The 15,694-nt window shown below is 30.8% G+C and overlaps 1 protein-coding gene across 28 annotated transcripts in view; it reads right to left on the bottom strand.

Moving 5' to 3' along the window:
* The window catches only part of LOC105219505 (microtubule-actin cross-linking factor 1), a 91,042-nt gene extending 75,755 nt beyond the window's left edge, over positions 1 to 15,287 (bottom strand). For 5 of the 28 annotated variants that reach the window (XM_054234047.1, XM_029045126.2, XM_029045117.2 and 2 more), the window contains exons 1-2: positions 15,069 to 15,270; positions 10,066 to 10,265 (exon numbers count right to left, since the gene is read on the bottom strand). In XM_054234047.1, the coding sequence (XP_054090022.1) occupies positions 10,066 to 10,159 (94 nt within the window). In that variant the 5' untranslated portion in view covers positions 10,160 to 10,265; positions 15,069 to 15,270. Of the gene's footprint in view, positions 1 to 1,639; positions 2,266 to 2,626; positions 2,773 to 10,065; positions 10,266 to 14,978 lie in introns of those variants that run through there. The other 23 variants (XM_054234032.1, XM_054234025.1, XM_054234030.1 and 20 more) reach the window with 12 other exon arrangements.
* Positions 15,288 to 15,694: the final 407 nt, after the last annotated feature.

Raw genomic sequence — 15,694 nt, 5'->3', positions numbered from 1 at the left:
TTTTGAACATCACCGCCACTAACACCAATATTAGATGAATTTATTTTAGATTTTAGACTACTTAGACTCTATTTCAAGAATTGAAATTTATGTGAAATATCATACAAAAAAAAAAATTAGCAGCTTTTATGCATACAACTAGTTCATAATATATGCAGTAGGTAGGTAAAACAAAGCACAGTTGTTAGTGAATTACAAAAACTTCCAATAAAGTTAATAATAAATTGTGGACAGGCAACCACTTAACCAAAAAATAATTAAATTCAAATTGGTAAATTGGTTCCAATAACAAAGTAAGAAAGAACGAATTTTAATATGAAAAACACTTTTTTGAAAGGTACTAAACAAAACAAGTAAGGAAGGGCTAAGTTCGGGTGTAACCGAACATTTTATACTCTCGCAATTTATTTATTTAACTTTATTTATATTATATAATACACAATTTGACCCACATATTCGTCATATATGTACATTGTATAAAGTCCATTGAAAGTTGGAAACCATAATATTAGGTTAGAAGCATCGAGGTCCTCGTGTTCGATATATGGGTTTGGTATGGGTAAACGATTCAGATTGTCTTCAAAGTTCTGGTATATAGGAAGTAGGCGTAGTTGTAAAGCGATTTGGCCAATTTTCACAACATATCATTGGGATGTAAGGAAACTATTACAAACCAAGTTTCATTGAAATCGGTCGAGTAGTTCCTGAGATATGGTTTTTGACCCATAAGTGGGCGACGCCACGCCCATTTTCCATTTTGTAAAAAAATCTGAGTGCAGCTTTCATCTACCATTTCTTATGTGAAATTTAGTGTTTCTGACGTTTTTCGTTAGTGAGTTAGCCCACTTTTAGTAATTTTCAACCTAACTTTTATATGGGAGGTGGGCGTGGTTATGATCCGATTTCTTTAATTTTTGGACTGCATTAGGAAGTGGCTAAAAAACACAACTGCAGAAAGTTTGGTTTATATAGCTCTATTGGTTTGCGAGATATGTACAAAAAACTTAGTAGGGGGCGGGGCCACGCCCACCTCCACAAAAAAATTACATCCAAATATGCCCCTTCATAGTGCGATCCTTCATACCAAATTTTATTTCTATAGCTTTATTTATGGCTTAGTTATGGCACTTTATGTGTTTTCGGTTTTCGCCATTTTGTGGGCGTGGCAGTGGTCCGATTTTGCTCATTTTCGAAAGCAACCTTCCTATGGTGTCAAGAAATAAGTGTGCCAAGTTTCATCAAGATATCTTAATTTTTACTCAAGTTACAGCTTGCACAGACGGACGGACGGACGGACGGACAGACAGACATTCGTATTTGAACTCCACTCTTCACCCTGATCACTTTGGTATATATAACCCTATATCTAACTCGTTTAGTTTTGGGTGTTACAAACAACCGTTATGTGAACAAAACTGTAATACTCTCTTTAGCAACATTTGTTGCGAGAGTATAAAGATACCTTTGCCGCAATAACTATGCAATCAAAAGTTAGAACCTTATTGGAAGATTATAAAGCGTTTTAATTTTCAAGATGGCTTTTAAATTGAAAACTTAACGTTTATTTTAACATAATTACATGTGGTAACATAGAGTTTTAAATTGAGGGAAACTAAACAAAACAATTACTTTAATTTACCTTTAAATTGTGTCAAAGCATCTTCATAGCCACCCACAGGCAACGATTGCTGAGAGGGCACTAAGGAATGCTTGGCTTTTTTTGCTGGACTAGTTTCCACATTGAAATCAATATCACCGATTCTTGCCTTTTCTTGCAAAACAGGTATTTGAACTGCATGCTGTGAGTAATAAGCAACATTTTGCCGACCATGTTTTTGTGAGCTGGCGTAGTTTTGGTTGTGTGGGTTGTCTGGGTGATGGTGTTTCGAGTTTTTCCGCACCTGCGGCGATGACGTAACTGACGGCTCATTGCTTATGTCGTTGGGATCGAAGCCCAAACGTTCTTTATAATATGCGTGGGAAGTCATTGCGAAATCTACCACACAAAATTAAATATATCGTCGTGATTTTTTTTTTAAATTTATTTTAAAACCCACTAAAAAATATTTAATCAACCTCACGCACGCTTGGTTATGTGTATACAATTTGAGTTACTAAAGTGACCTTAAATTTTTTTAATGAAAAAAATCAAAGATTTCAATGTTATATTGTTTAGTATTTTTACAAATAAAGTGAAGCGTAATTTGTTTTCTTTTTAACAAAGAGGCATGAGTGTTATCTCCATAGTCATTATTGTCTTTAAAACTACATTATTAATTAAAAAACAAAAACACATATTTTGATTAGTAAATTGAAATTCCCTTAACGTGGAATAATTCAAATTCGTCTGCAATAGGCAACGTTGTCGATAAACGATAAAAATTGCTCTGTTGCAAACAAGTAACAAACGAAATGAAAATTACTACGATTCGAATAGTTTTAACCAGCTACATGCAACAGGTTTTCTACAAAGAGAAATATAGCAATGGAATAAGGTCGATGGTTTAATTTGGTATACACAAATTTTGTTAGCACATTTTCACTATTAAATTATTTTATTTTATCATTGCAATGATCTTCATGCAACTGGTTGCAGTATTCACTGTTAAAAACACATATTTAGCACCTTATTTTCATCAAAAGGAAGTTTTTCTTTCCAATTTCAACAACAAAAGTTATTTACACGCAAGATATTATGTTATAAACAATTACAAAATTCTTCAACAAACGTGCGACACGACGGCTCGTTCCAGACTGAGTAAAAGATAAAAACGAACGCTGATTATACAGTTGACTAATACCAATAAAAACAGACGAGTTGCGTTGAGAGTTATCATAACCTTGAGTCACTCGCCATTAATTAAAGAGTAACTCTGCTTCAATTGTGTAGGTTGTGCGATCAACGTCAGTTACTTTACAATATCAATCAAAAGAGAATTTCAAAATATATGTATACTCTTTGGTTTTTAAAGAGTAAACTAAGTTTAATTTAACCAGTTTATTACTTTTTATTGGATAGGGTGAACATGCAGCTCAAAACAAAGCGTACACACATGTAGAATTGAAGCATAATTAAAATGATCATACTAATAATAATAATAATAACAAATTTTATGCATCTAAATCATGATCATTTCAACTCAAACCTAGCTAGCATACATACAAACAAGACATTTTGATGCATTGAGTATATCGTACTACAAATTCAAATACCATCGATATACATACATACATATATATGGGCATTTCCGCCATGTCGAACGTGACAATCGCACACATTTCAACTAAAACAAATTATGAACTAAAATGTTTTTACATTTTGACAGAAGGATTTTTATAGCTCTTAAAAAAAATATTTTAGAAAAGCAACTAAAGGATTTCTTAATTTTAGTTAAGAGATTTATCAAGAAAATAACAAACGATTTTCTCCTGACAACATTGTTAAAATTAGCACTCTTATTTTGATTTGTAAGTCTACAATTTTCGCCAAAATCTATTTAAATAGCAGTGGAATTTAAAATTAAAATTTTTAACGTATCTATTTACATACTTAAGTTAATTTTATAAGACAAAAAATAATTTTCAATTTTTGAACTCCACATCTACGTGACCACGTGATCTATTTTAAGTAGTAACCAAAATCACAAATCTTCAGATTTTTGAACAAGGCTTTTTTTATTTTATTTGTATACAAATTAACCGTTTGTACTCAAAGTTTTGCGAACTTTCTGCTTATGTTTCCGAAGCAGTGAAAACAAGTGTTATTTTGTGATGTCGCACGGGACATTGAAATATATGATACTAACAGCCGGTTTCACGAAACAAATTTAAGTGAAAAATAATTAATTTCAGTTCCACCATTTGACTTAATTTTTATTTAAATGGTCACGCTTTGCCATTTAAATATTATTTAAATACTGTCATATGTAACCATGGTTACGCTTTTCTATCAGCTGAATTCCCATTTGTTTACCATTTTGACAAAGAAATACAATTTATTTGTTTACATAAATCAGCTGTTATTCTTACTAACATCCCTGCCTTTTAATTTTTTTGATGCCAAATGTCAATAATGGTGAAACGCAAGAAATTTAAGTGCAAAGTTAAATAAAAATTAAAATTAAAATTAAATGGAACTTAATTTTCAATTAAAAACTTTCGTGAAACCGGCTGTAAGAGAACAAAAACTTACAGTTATTTGCAATCGCATGCTTTCTTATGCATTTTATTTTGCTCTTTGTACCCTTATAAAGGTTTTACACAAAGCAAACATTAATACATGATACGTTTCTTTAACAATTTTGACGAAAAAACAAATGCAGTAGTAAAATCGAAATGAGAAAAGTAGCTCCTATGCGACTTGGCTTTCGTATGTCTCGTAATTGGTTATGAATTAATTTAAAAATAATTTAGTATAAATATATGTAAAAACTTTGTAATTCTAATAATGTTTAATATTTTGTCTGTTAATATAATACAAAGATAACAAATATAAATTAATTATCATCCAATTCTGGCATGAAACATGTGTGAAAAACCTTACGACACCACAGATTTGATTGATAATAATTAACTTGTATATAACATATTTAACAATTATCCTACACATATCTTTGAATATTATGATTCAGAATCAGAATTCAGAATTTGCAGGTGTGAGAACATTATACAGTGCGTGAAACCATCACATCAAAGCGACGAACTTCTGGTGACCGAATCATAACACGAAATGGTACCATTGGACATTGGGATAGAGAATTGAAATTCCCTCCGATAGTAGTCATATGCCCGAAGCAAACATGAATTTACGAAATTTGCTAAGATTATCGCATATACACATACATATATATTTTTTTGTTCACAACAGCATTAAGCTATAGACTTGTTTGTTTATGCAATAAAAAATTATGCCAAAATAAGTGTAAAATATTACTATATTCGTGCGGTTTCCCCAGAGATAACATAACTTTATTATTCCACTGTTCCATTATTCTCAGCATGTGTTACAACTGTCTTTTTATGACTGTTTCAGTATATTTCATTCATTTGAAACATATACAATATTTTTTTTTCACTCAAATATCTAAAACTTTGTACCTGAAAATGTGTTTTTGTGGGGAGTTAAATGGTTTCCAAACACAAGAAGAACTCATAGAATCTTTGGAAGTCACTCAAGCAGCCATTTCAAAATGTTTAAAAGCAGTCGGATATATTTAAGGAAATTGGGTGGAATGCTGCTTGAACGATGCAAAAATAAATCGTTTTTGGATAGGATTGTAATTGATGATGAACATTTGAGCCATTATAACAATTTTAAACGCTAAAATCATATTTGAAACTTGGTCAACCAGATAAATCAACGGCAAAGCCGAATACCCATGGTGATGCTCTGTATTTAGTGAAATCAGAAGGACGGGCTTGGTGTATTATGAGCTTCTAAAACCGGGTGAAATTTTTAACGGATGCGAACGAGCGATTTTCGAAAAAAAAGCTCGAAATTTTCGACTAGATACGAGGCAATAGCTGCCTTACTAGCAGGCTATTATTGATTAGAATAGAAACTTATACTGAAATTCAAAATAAATAAAAAATATTTTATTAATTTGACAATCTCATTCCCATGTATTTATGCTTTCATACAAATGAATGAAATCTTTCAAATTATTACAAGTAAGGAATGGCGGGTGTAACATTTTATACTCTCGCCAATTATTTATTTAATTTAATAACACAATGTCCCATATATTCGACATAAAGTCCGCTAGGAAACGATTACAGTATATGTGCAGTATCGGACAAAACTAAAGCAACCCTAGTGAGTGCCTAGGTCCTCATTTTCGGTATATAGAGCCTTGAAAAGTTTGGTTGGGTTTCGAAAATTTTTTAAATGAACAATGTCACATTTCTTTATAGGTTTCTGATTTATATATTGCAAAGTAAACGAACGAACGAAAAAATATAAAATTGGATTTAGTATATGATTGTTTTCGATTGAAAGTGTGGATCTCCTAGATGGTAAAAGTAGATGGTAAAACTTAGCAAATTTTAAATCAAGCTCACTCCTTTTTTTTCTTGACATGCTCTTTCCAGCGAAGCTTAGCATCTAGGGTGATTCCTAGGTACTTAGCATTATTGTGATGTGGTATAGGAGTACCATTTATATAAATGGGATGATATGATGTTTTTTTTAAGTAAAATCTACGGGTATTGATTTGGAATTGTTTAATTTAATGCGCCACTTGGAAGCCCATTTAGTAATTGCATTGACAGCTGTTTGCAGTCGAAGGGTAGATATTGAGGTTGACTCTCCTGCTGCTAACAGGGCTGTGTCATCCGCAAATGTCGCTGTCACATAACTTGAGTCAGTGGGGATATCTCTTGTAAAAAGCAAGTAAAGCATAGGCCCCAACTCGCTTTCCTGGGGAACACCCGCTTCTATCGGTTGCAAGTTTGAGTATGCATCCTCTTGTTTTATACGAAAGTATCTATATTTTAGGTAGGAAGCAATTATTTCGCAATATTGTTTGGGTAACATGCATTTCAATTTCAGCAGTAGACCCGAATGCCAAACACTATCAAAAGCCTGAGACACGTCTAAGAAGGCCGCCAAACGTTCATTTTATCAATAGCATTTTCAACGAAATTCAGGATTCGGTGCACCTGGTCAATTGTTGAATGGTGGTCACGAAAGCCGAACTGATGTACTGGTATAAGATGTTTTCGATCTATTATTGATTTTAGCCTCTTTATGAGAACATTCTCGAAGACTTTCGATAGAACTGGCAGCAGCGATATTGGCCTATAAGATGTGACATCATGTAGTGGTTTACCCGGGTTAGGTATCATAATAACTTCAGATACTTTCCAAAGCGATGGATTTTAAGTACCTTATGCACTGTTTACAACGTTTACAATTTTTTTATACAATTCTTTGGTAGATTGCGTAATATTTCTCCGGTTATTAAATCAAACCCTGATAAAACTTTTAATTTCTATACTAGTAACTGGAGAAATGCTGACAAGTGGATCCAACCAACTATTTTCACAGTTTAGCTCATGTCCATCGTTAGTTGTAAATGTGTTTCTCAAATTATTTGCAATTACTGCAACTTTTTTTGCATTGGTTTCGGCCCATTCAGTTTCGTTTAATTTTATTGGTGCGGCATGTTTTATTTGTTTATTAATATTCCTTGCAGCTTTCCAGAGCGAATAATTGGTAGATTTATCAACAGGACAAATACGTTTTGAAGGAATAGTTTATAAACTGTCTAATTTTTGTTGTTAGTCCCACTGTACATCTATTAAGCTCTGTTTTGAGAGCAGCCGACCTAGTTTGCTGCCATATTCGTCGAAGTTTACGTTTTTTATGGATACCATGTATTTTGGGAATTTGTTTCCACTTATATTCACGCGAATATTCGGTGTACTGTTCCACGCAGCATTTTGAATTACTTTTGTGAAAGATTCAACTTTACAATCTAAGTCAGCATCTGTCGATATGCGCTTTAGTTTAAAATCGACTTTATTCAGTATAGTCTTAAATTAATATCAATCAGTATGTTTATTAGATAAGGAACACGTGCCGGACGAAATTACTGGTTTTTCACATAAAGTTAGTAACAGTGGTGGTGAATGGAGAGCTTAAATCTGAGCTATCTTCAATACGTAAATTGATTTTTGATACTTTGTTGATGAAATAATAACATTCCCTGTCGAAATAACATTGCATCCAATAACTTGTATAGCTTTCAGAAGTTATCGATTGGTTGTAGTTAAACGTGATCCCCAATGAGTGTGTTTTGCATTAAAGTCACCACAAATGATGTACCTTCCGTCATATTTTTTTTAATAAACTCGTATAAGTATCAGTTATGATATTATGCCTGGGCGGACTATATAGAGCAATTAAGTACAATGACTGACTGTGTATTTTTACTGAAATTACAGTAGCTTTAATTAATACATTATTTAAATATAATAATGTTGTAACATTTGGCAGGATCTTTTTCGGCTTTCAGTTGTACGATGTTTGCCTCCACATTTCACACATCTCGATGACTTAACGCAGAAGTTTTTTTTATGTCCAAAAGCTTGACAATTTTTGAACCGACGGATTAATTTAGAGGCTTTATATATAGATATAATAGAATAGGCTCAACCTTGACAACAGTTAATAATGCTTTTGATCTGATAAACTTTCCTAATGTCCTCGGTAGCATCGAATACTACTAAAAACATATCTGGCGGTTCTTTAGTCTTCCACTTAAGTTTGTTAATTGCATTTAACACATTAAAGCAGGGACAGTAACTCTTATGACTATTATCAAAAAAATCAAAAAATAAGAGTTATTTTCGATTTTTATATATTTAGATCAAAAATAAAAATTATTTTTGATTTTTATATATTTAGATCAAAAATAAAAGTTATTTTTGATTTTTATATATTTAGATCAAAAATAAAAGTTATTTTTTATTTTTATTTTTTTAGATCAAAAAATAAGAATTATTTTTGATTTTTATATTTTTAAATCAATAATAAAAATCAATTCAAAATTTTTATTTATCTATTTATGCCGTATGTATTACAATATGCATCATTCCAATTTTTATATGTTACAAATTTTGAATTGATTTTTATTATGGATTTAAAAATATAAAAATCAAAAATAATTCTTATTTTTTGATCTAAAAAAATAAAAATCAAAAATAACTTTAATTTTTGATCTAAAAAAATGAAAATCAAAAATAACTTTTATTTTTGATCTAAAAAAATAAAAATCAAAAATAACTTTTATTTTTGATCTAAATATAAAAAAATCAAAATTTAAAAATCATACAGTATTTCGCATATAGTTCACCTAATAATCATGATGGTGTTATCAAAACTTTTCTACGATGTTCCTTTATGTATGATTTTTCTTATTAAAAATTGTAAAATAACTCTTATTTCCGGTCCCTGCATTAAAACCTTAATCTTAAAGGTCGTTCAAGATGGATTGAGTATCACATATGTGGTGTAAATTTTTTATCATTACCTTTATTGGCCTGTTATGTTTTCTCTCGTAGCTAAACCAAGGTATATTTTCGTTTGACAAGAATTTTTCTTGTTGTTCGATAGTCAGTAGCATCAAATGTATTTAGTTTGTAGGCACCGTTACTCAAAAGCTTTATTAAAAATTTGTTTTTCGTTAGAGCGGTAATATTTGAATGTAATTTATTAAAATCGTTAACGTCGTTTATTATAATTGGTGGTGGTCGATGAATTTTGATATCATTAATGGCCGCCTTTTCTTTATTTTTATTTTTCATAGGGCTAATAATTGTTGGGGAACTATCAGCTTTACGTTTTTTTGGAGAGCGTTTCTTTTTGAGTATCCACTCCGTTTCTTTAGCTAGTTCATCTTCATAGTTCAGTTTCGTATACTTCATCAACACTTACATTTGATGGTTTTGGTGCTGTACTAACAGGCTTGCTTTCAGTTCTTCGTTTTCTTTTTTGAGTGCCATCTTTGTGTAATGTAGTTAGCCTTTTGTAATTCTCTAATTTGATTTACTCTAAACGAGCTTAGACTGTTTCTCGGCGTCACCTCATGTTGAGGTTCAGCCATTACATAAAGTAAACATTTTAGAAATCGCACTATAGTTTTATACCCGAATACCGGATATGAAATTTCGAACTCTTGATAGACATCATACCAAATACATGAGATAATTTCCGGGAAATATATAAGAATATATTTTTTTTCCCCCAATTTGGGCTCTGTGGTGAAAATTTATAAAATCTGTTCAGTATTTCCCATACTCCTAAATATATAATTATCATTATCATATTAACTTGGACAAACTGTGGCTTAGAAATAAGTGAAGTCGGCCCATTAACTATGCATGCGAAATTTCGTCTAAAAACATATTTTAAGCTCAATGTAACATTTTTTATTACAAAATTTTCCAGGCTTCCGGTAATATTTCCCCTATTCACTAATGACAGTTTAACAATATCTATTATTTTTTATTATCTTAAGCTTACAAAATATCACACTGTTAATTAAACTTGTACTTATTTACCTGCTATTCTTAGTACAGCTCTATCTGCCGGATCAAGTTGTAGAATACTAAGTGGCTTATCTTTAGCCCACTCGCTAAGGCTTTCACGGTCCATGTTTTCCTGATATTACAGAATTGTTGCCATCAATACGGTTTTTGGTGCATATTTTATAATTAATCACTGCCGTAAGTTAGAGAAATTACTCACTTTGACTGCTTTCCTATAAGTTGACAACAACAAAATTAATGGAATTAAAAGTTTTTATTTGCAATTTTAAATTTACATTAAAAATATAAATACATAAAAATAAACGACATACACTCACACACCTACTCCTATCAATATATTAAATTCCGAAATGTTTTGGGATTCCAGGTTAAAACTTCTTCCATATACTAATCGTCTAAACTAATAAATCTACCTATACTCACTACTTGTAGGAAAATGCTTGGCATAATATACCTAGTAAAACTTCTGAATAGTCCTTTTGTCTGATATTAACTTGTCTCTGCTCGCTCAGTAGAGAATTTAGATAATCATTTTAAAATATTCTAGAACAAAGTTCGAATTAAACGAACCATTCCGCCGAATATGTCAGTATTTTAATTCTCACTCTAGCACATTTGATCTATCAGACTCACTCTTTAGCATTAAAAACGATTATATCTTATAATGTTTATATCATATATAAATTTCATTAACGGATGTAAACGAACATTGAATACTCTCGCAATTTACTTATTTAATTTTATTAATATAACATACAATTTGACTCACATATTCGTCATATGTGCATTTCCGCCAGAAGGTCCACCACAGGCAAAATATTAAACATTTTTTGCATATTTTCATAGAAAATTTCAATTTTTAAATTCGTTTATATTAAATAAATTTTAAATTTATTCATAACCAATTCGATATATACGTATGCCAAATCGCTTAGGAGCTACTTTTCTCATTTCGATTTTTCTACTGCATTTGTTTTTTCGTCAAAATTGTTAAAGAAACATATCATGTATAATTTATTGCTTTGTGTAAAACCTTTATAAGGGTACAAAGAGCAAAATAAAATGCATAAGAAAGCATGCGATTTCAAATAACTGTAAGTTTTTGCTCTCTCATTATCCTATATTTTAATGTAAATTTTTGTACAATTAAAATAAAAAAAAACCTTGTTAAAAAATCAGAAGATTTGTGGTTTGGTAACTACTTAAAATTGATCACGTGCGACATCGTAGGTGTGGAATTTAAAAATTTCAAATTATTTTTTATCTTATTAAATTGACTTAAGTATGTAAATAGATACATTTACATTAATTATTTACATATGAGCAAAAACCGCACTTTAAATTCCACTAACTAGCTTTTTAAATAGATTTTGGCGAAAATTATAGGCTTACAAATCAAAATAAGAGTGCTCATTTTAACAAGGTTGTCAGGAGAAATTCGTTTGCTTTTAAAAGTGGCAAGTTTACGCATGACATATTATTTTCTTGATAAATTTCTTAACTACAATTCAGAAATCCTTTAGTTGCTTTTCTAAAATATTTATTTTATTTAAGGTAACTGCTCTCAGTTTAAAATCAAATTTATATTATCAAGCCTGGTTAATTTTATAAAATAGTTAAATACTAAATACTCTTCATTAGAATATAATTTTTTTGCAAAAAAAAAACTCAAAAGGAAGGTCTAGCAGATAACGAAATCCAAAAATTTTTATACCCGAGGCATTTCTGAAAAAAAAAAACACTGTATTTCACATTCATAATACTATTTTCATTTGATACTATAGAATTTTTGTTGTTTTTCGTTGGATGTTAGTTAAAATAAATAAATAAATACATTTAATACTTTTTTAAGCCATTTTATTGGACTTGTTGTTAAATAATTCCGTATTATAACAACAAAATCAACATAAATATTATGATGGAAAAAAATATACCGTGCGAATGTGGTAAATATTAATTTAAAAAAAAAAAACTATAAATTATTTTTGGGTGAAATTCATACCAATTTTAAAGGCATCCATTCACAACGCTCTACAATCAAAAACATTTGAATATTGCCTCACAATTCGCTTAAATCGCCGTTTGAATCGTTGTCCCCAAAAACGACATCCATTTTTTGTCCCGTGCGAATACCTTAACACTAAATGTAGAGCTAATGAAGGGCTATTAAAAAATCCTACTGTCAAAATTAAAAAAAACATTTTAGTTCATATTTTTTTTTAGTTGAAAGGTGTACGATTGTCACGTTCGACATGGCGGAAATGCCCATATGTAAATCTCCGAGCCCCTGCACATATTAATGTAAATATTTGTAATCCTGTCCATCGGTAGCAAGAGCCTTGTGATATTGCATTCAGTTGTTACTGGAGCGCTAAAATTTGAGGACATTTTTATGTTAATTTTTCCAAAATAAACATTTTTTGAAGAATAAAAATTTTCGACATTTCGATATATATGTATAATTGACATATTTATTTCGCCCGCCGTGGCATATACCGCGCTCGCTATAATCCAATATTCATGTGCAAATACCTCGCGAACAGTGCATGATGTAAATTTTTTTATACCCTAAAGTGTTTATTTTAGGTTAATTAACATGAAACAGGCCTCAAATCTTGGCGCCCCTGTATTGAAAATCTCCTCGATATCATGCATTGCTTCCACAACTTTTTTTTTTTAATTTTTGAGAGTCCCCAGGATTTACCACTCATAACTTGTTTCACGGAAGTTTTTCCGAAATTTAAATTGTGCTACTGCCTGCCTGGCACTGAATTTAATTTTTTAGCTATTGATAAAATTAATAATTCCTGTATATATTGCAGGCAAATTTTCCAATTAAGTGATGAGAACAAGGAAACTGTCAAATGGCTATCTGTCTTATCTAACTGAAAAGAACACAGATTTTATTACAGTTAAGAACAACTAATATTTAGAAAATATGGGGTCGGCTTTAGTATACTGTCCCAGGCTTTCGGCAATAAAATGGGTATCGTTGGAAAGAGGAGGTTCTACAGATTAAGAATATAGCTGCAGCTGACTTATAGTTTTCGAGATATTCGCTTTTATCTCGAATTTTCACAATATATACAGAATATTTTATTAATATTATGCACTTATTTTACATATACACTTCATCACATTGTTTCTGCATATTTATTTTATAAAAATTATGACGAAAATAGCTGTAAATAAATATTTAACATTTTAAACAAATCTTCGTCTAAAAAATAGTAAAATGGTTGCAGGTTGACAAGTAATGAGTGTTGCCATATCAAATATTTTGCAAAAATGAAAAGAATAAATATAAACAGTAAAAAGAAGGATTATACACCAAATATATAAACCATAATGATGTTATGACTAATGCAAAATCTCGGTATTACCTTTTCTTTGATAACCCCCGGTGATGGCCCGACCAGGGTTATTTTTTTGGCGCGCGGCCAAAGGCCCCCAATGCGGAAAGTAGATCTTTGCGAAAGAACTTTCCATTTCCCCCTCTTTGATAACTCCCGGTGTTGGAATGACCAGGGTTATATTTTTGAAGCGCGGCCGAAGGCCCCCAATGCGGAAAGTAGTTCTTTGCGAAAGAACTTTTCATTTCCCCCTCTTTGATAACTCCCGGTGTAGGCTCGACCAGGGTTATTTTATTGAAGCTCGGCCGAAGGCCGCCAATGCGGAAAGTATTTCAAACGAAAGACCTTTTCATTTCCCTTACTTATAGTACATAGAGTGGATATCATAAACTTTCCTTATATTATCTTTATATAATCTTTTTATAGGGCATTTGTTTTCTGCATTTGGGGTATTTATTTATTTTGGTTCTTCTCATTCGTTTGCAAAATATCTGATATGGCAACACTTATTACTTGTCAAGCTGCAACCCTTTTTGTTATTGTTGAATTTAAGAAATTTGTGTAAAATGTTAAATAATTATTTACAACTATTTTCGTGATAAATTTTATAAAATAAATATGCAGAAACAATGTAGTGAAGTGTAAGTGTAAAATAAGTGCATAATATTAATAAAATATTCAATCTATATTGTGAAAATTTAAGATAAAAGTAGCACTTTTTTCAACTTTAAGTGCGAATATCTCGAAAACTATAAGCTATCAGCTGCAGCTATATGTATATATATTCTTAATCTGGAGAACCTCCTCTTTCCAACGATACCCATTTTATTACCGAAAGCCTGAGATAGTATACTGAAGTTTCCCCAAAATATGTTCCAGCTACTGAAAAACAAAATTTGAGATTGATGAAAAATTCTCAGAATATCATTATCTTAATTCTGAAGTACAGCTTACACCTGTGTAAGGTTTGTACAAAAGTAATACATAACATAATCTGCCTTTAATCATCTACGGTATTTTATGAGGGTTATTAGTCATCGTTCATTTAATACAACCATTCATTATTCGATGATGTTATACAGTCCTATATCCTTGAAATAATTATTAAATTAAACACTCAAAACTATAGGTACATAAAAAATAAATTATATTATTTTCTCAATGTATTTTTAAAAAAGATACAAGACAATGATAATTTGGCCAGTTACTCCTTAAATGCGTTATGACTTCTATACATGTTAAAGCAAAGAAAAAATCTAGATATAACCACAACTCTAAAATAAAACAGCTCACGCACAAAGCTAGATAAACGATTAATCAATCCGATGTACTGTAAATTTCTCTGCAATTTTGTGTGAATCTACGGAAATATACACAATAAGGACGTATGTAGTTGGGTATTAAACAAGTATATTTTATATCTTTAACTTAATTTAAACACCTAGTAAGAAGTTAAATTTCAAATGCCGGTTAAGAAAAAAACTTGAACTTAGACTTCACACTTAACACACTCAAAATAACAAATAACATTATTACAGCCTTTTCAAGACATATTGAAAATTTTATACTAACTTTTTTATTATTATCTTTATTATTTTCGCATGTTGTTTTACTATTATACGTGAATTTTTAATTAAACAAACCCGCTTGAAGAAATCTTACCAACATTCATTAAGATATCGCAATTTAAGGAAGCTTCTTTAGTTAACCACTGGTATTCAAACACCTAATACAAACCTATTGAAACTTCATTTTTCACAACTTCCGAAACTACAATTTTCCTGTGCCTAATTACTTTTCAAAATTTTTTGATACTACGATAAGACACAAATCATGTACCAATATGAATTAACTCATTTATATCGATGTTGTTTTTAACAACAAAAAGTAGAGTTGCCGCTTTTTACAAGGGTATGGAGAAAATATATATTCCACAACCAAAATCATTATGCCTTATGTCTTATATACACATGTGAATTTGAAAAGAAATCATGATAGAAGGGTAGGAGAAAATTTTCCCATTTATTCGAAAACAAGTTTATATTAGCCAGTTTAGTATTAGTTTTTATTAGTCATCGATTGGTCACTTCTCTGCTCGCTATCTTTGTGCGCTGCTCGTCTGTCAAAAAATTTACATGTGAAAGCAACAACGAAGGTATCTAGTTGATTGCGGATACCTCATTAAAAATTCTATCGCCGCTTTCTAAATGCTGCCAAATTTTGTTTTACATGTGTATGCAATTCACAATGGTAAAAACGACTCAAAGGACAAATTTAGACAAAAATGA

The sequence above is a fragment of the Zeugodacus cucurbitae genome, chromosome 6, assembly GCF_028554725.1.
Source record: "Zeugodacus cucurbitae isolate PBARC_wt_2022May chromosome 6, idZeuCucr1.2, whole genome shotgun sequence".
NCBI classification, from domain to species: domain Eukaryota; kingdom Metazoa; phylum Arthropoda; class Insecta; order Diptera; family Tephritidae; genus Zeugodacus; species Zeugodacus cucurbitae.
The sequence above is the reverse complement of the archived record's forward strand: the minus strand, read 5'-3'. Positions and strand labels throughout refer to the sequence as shown.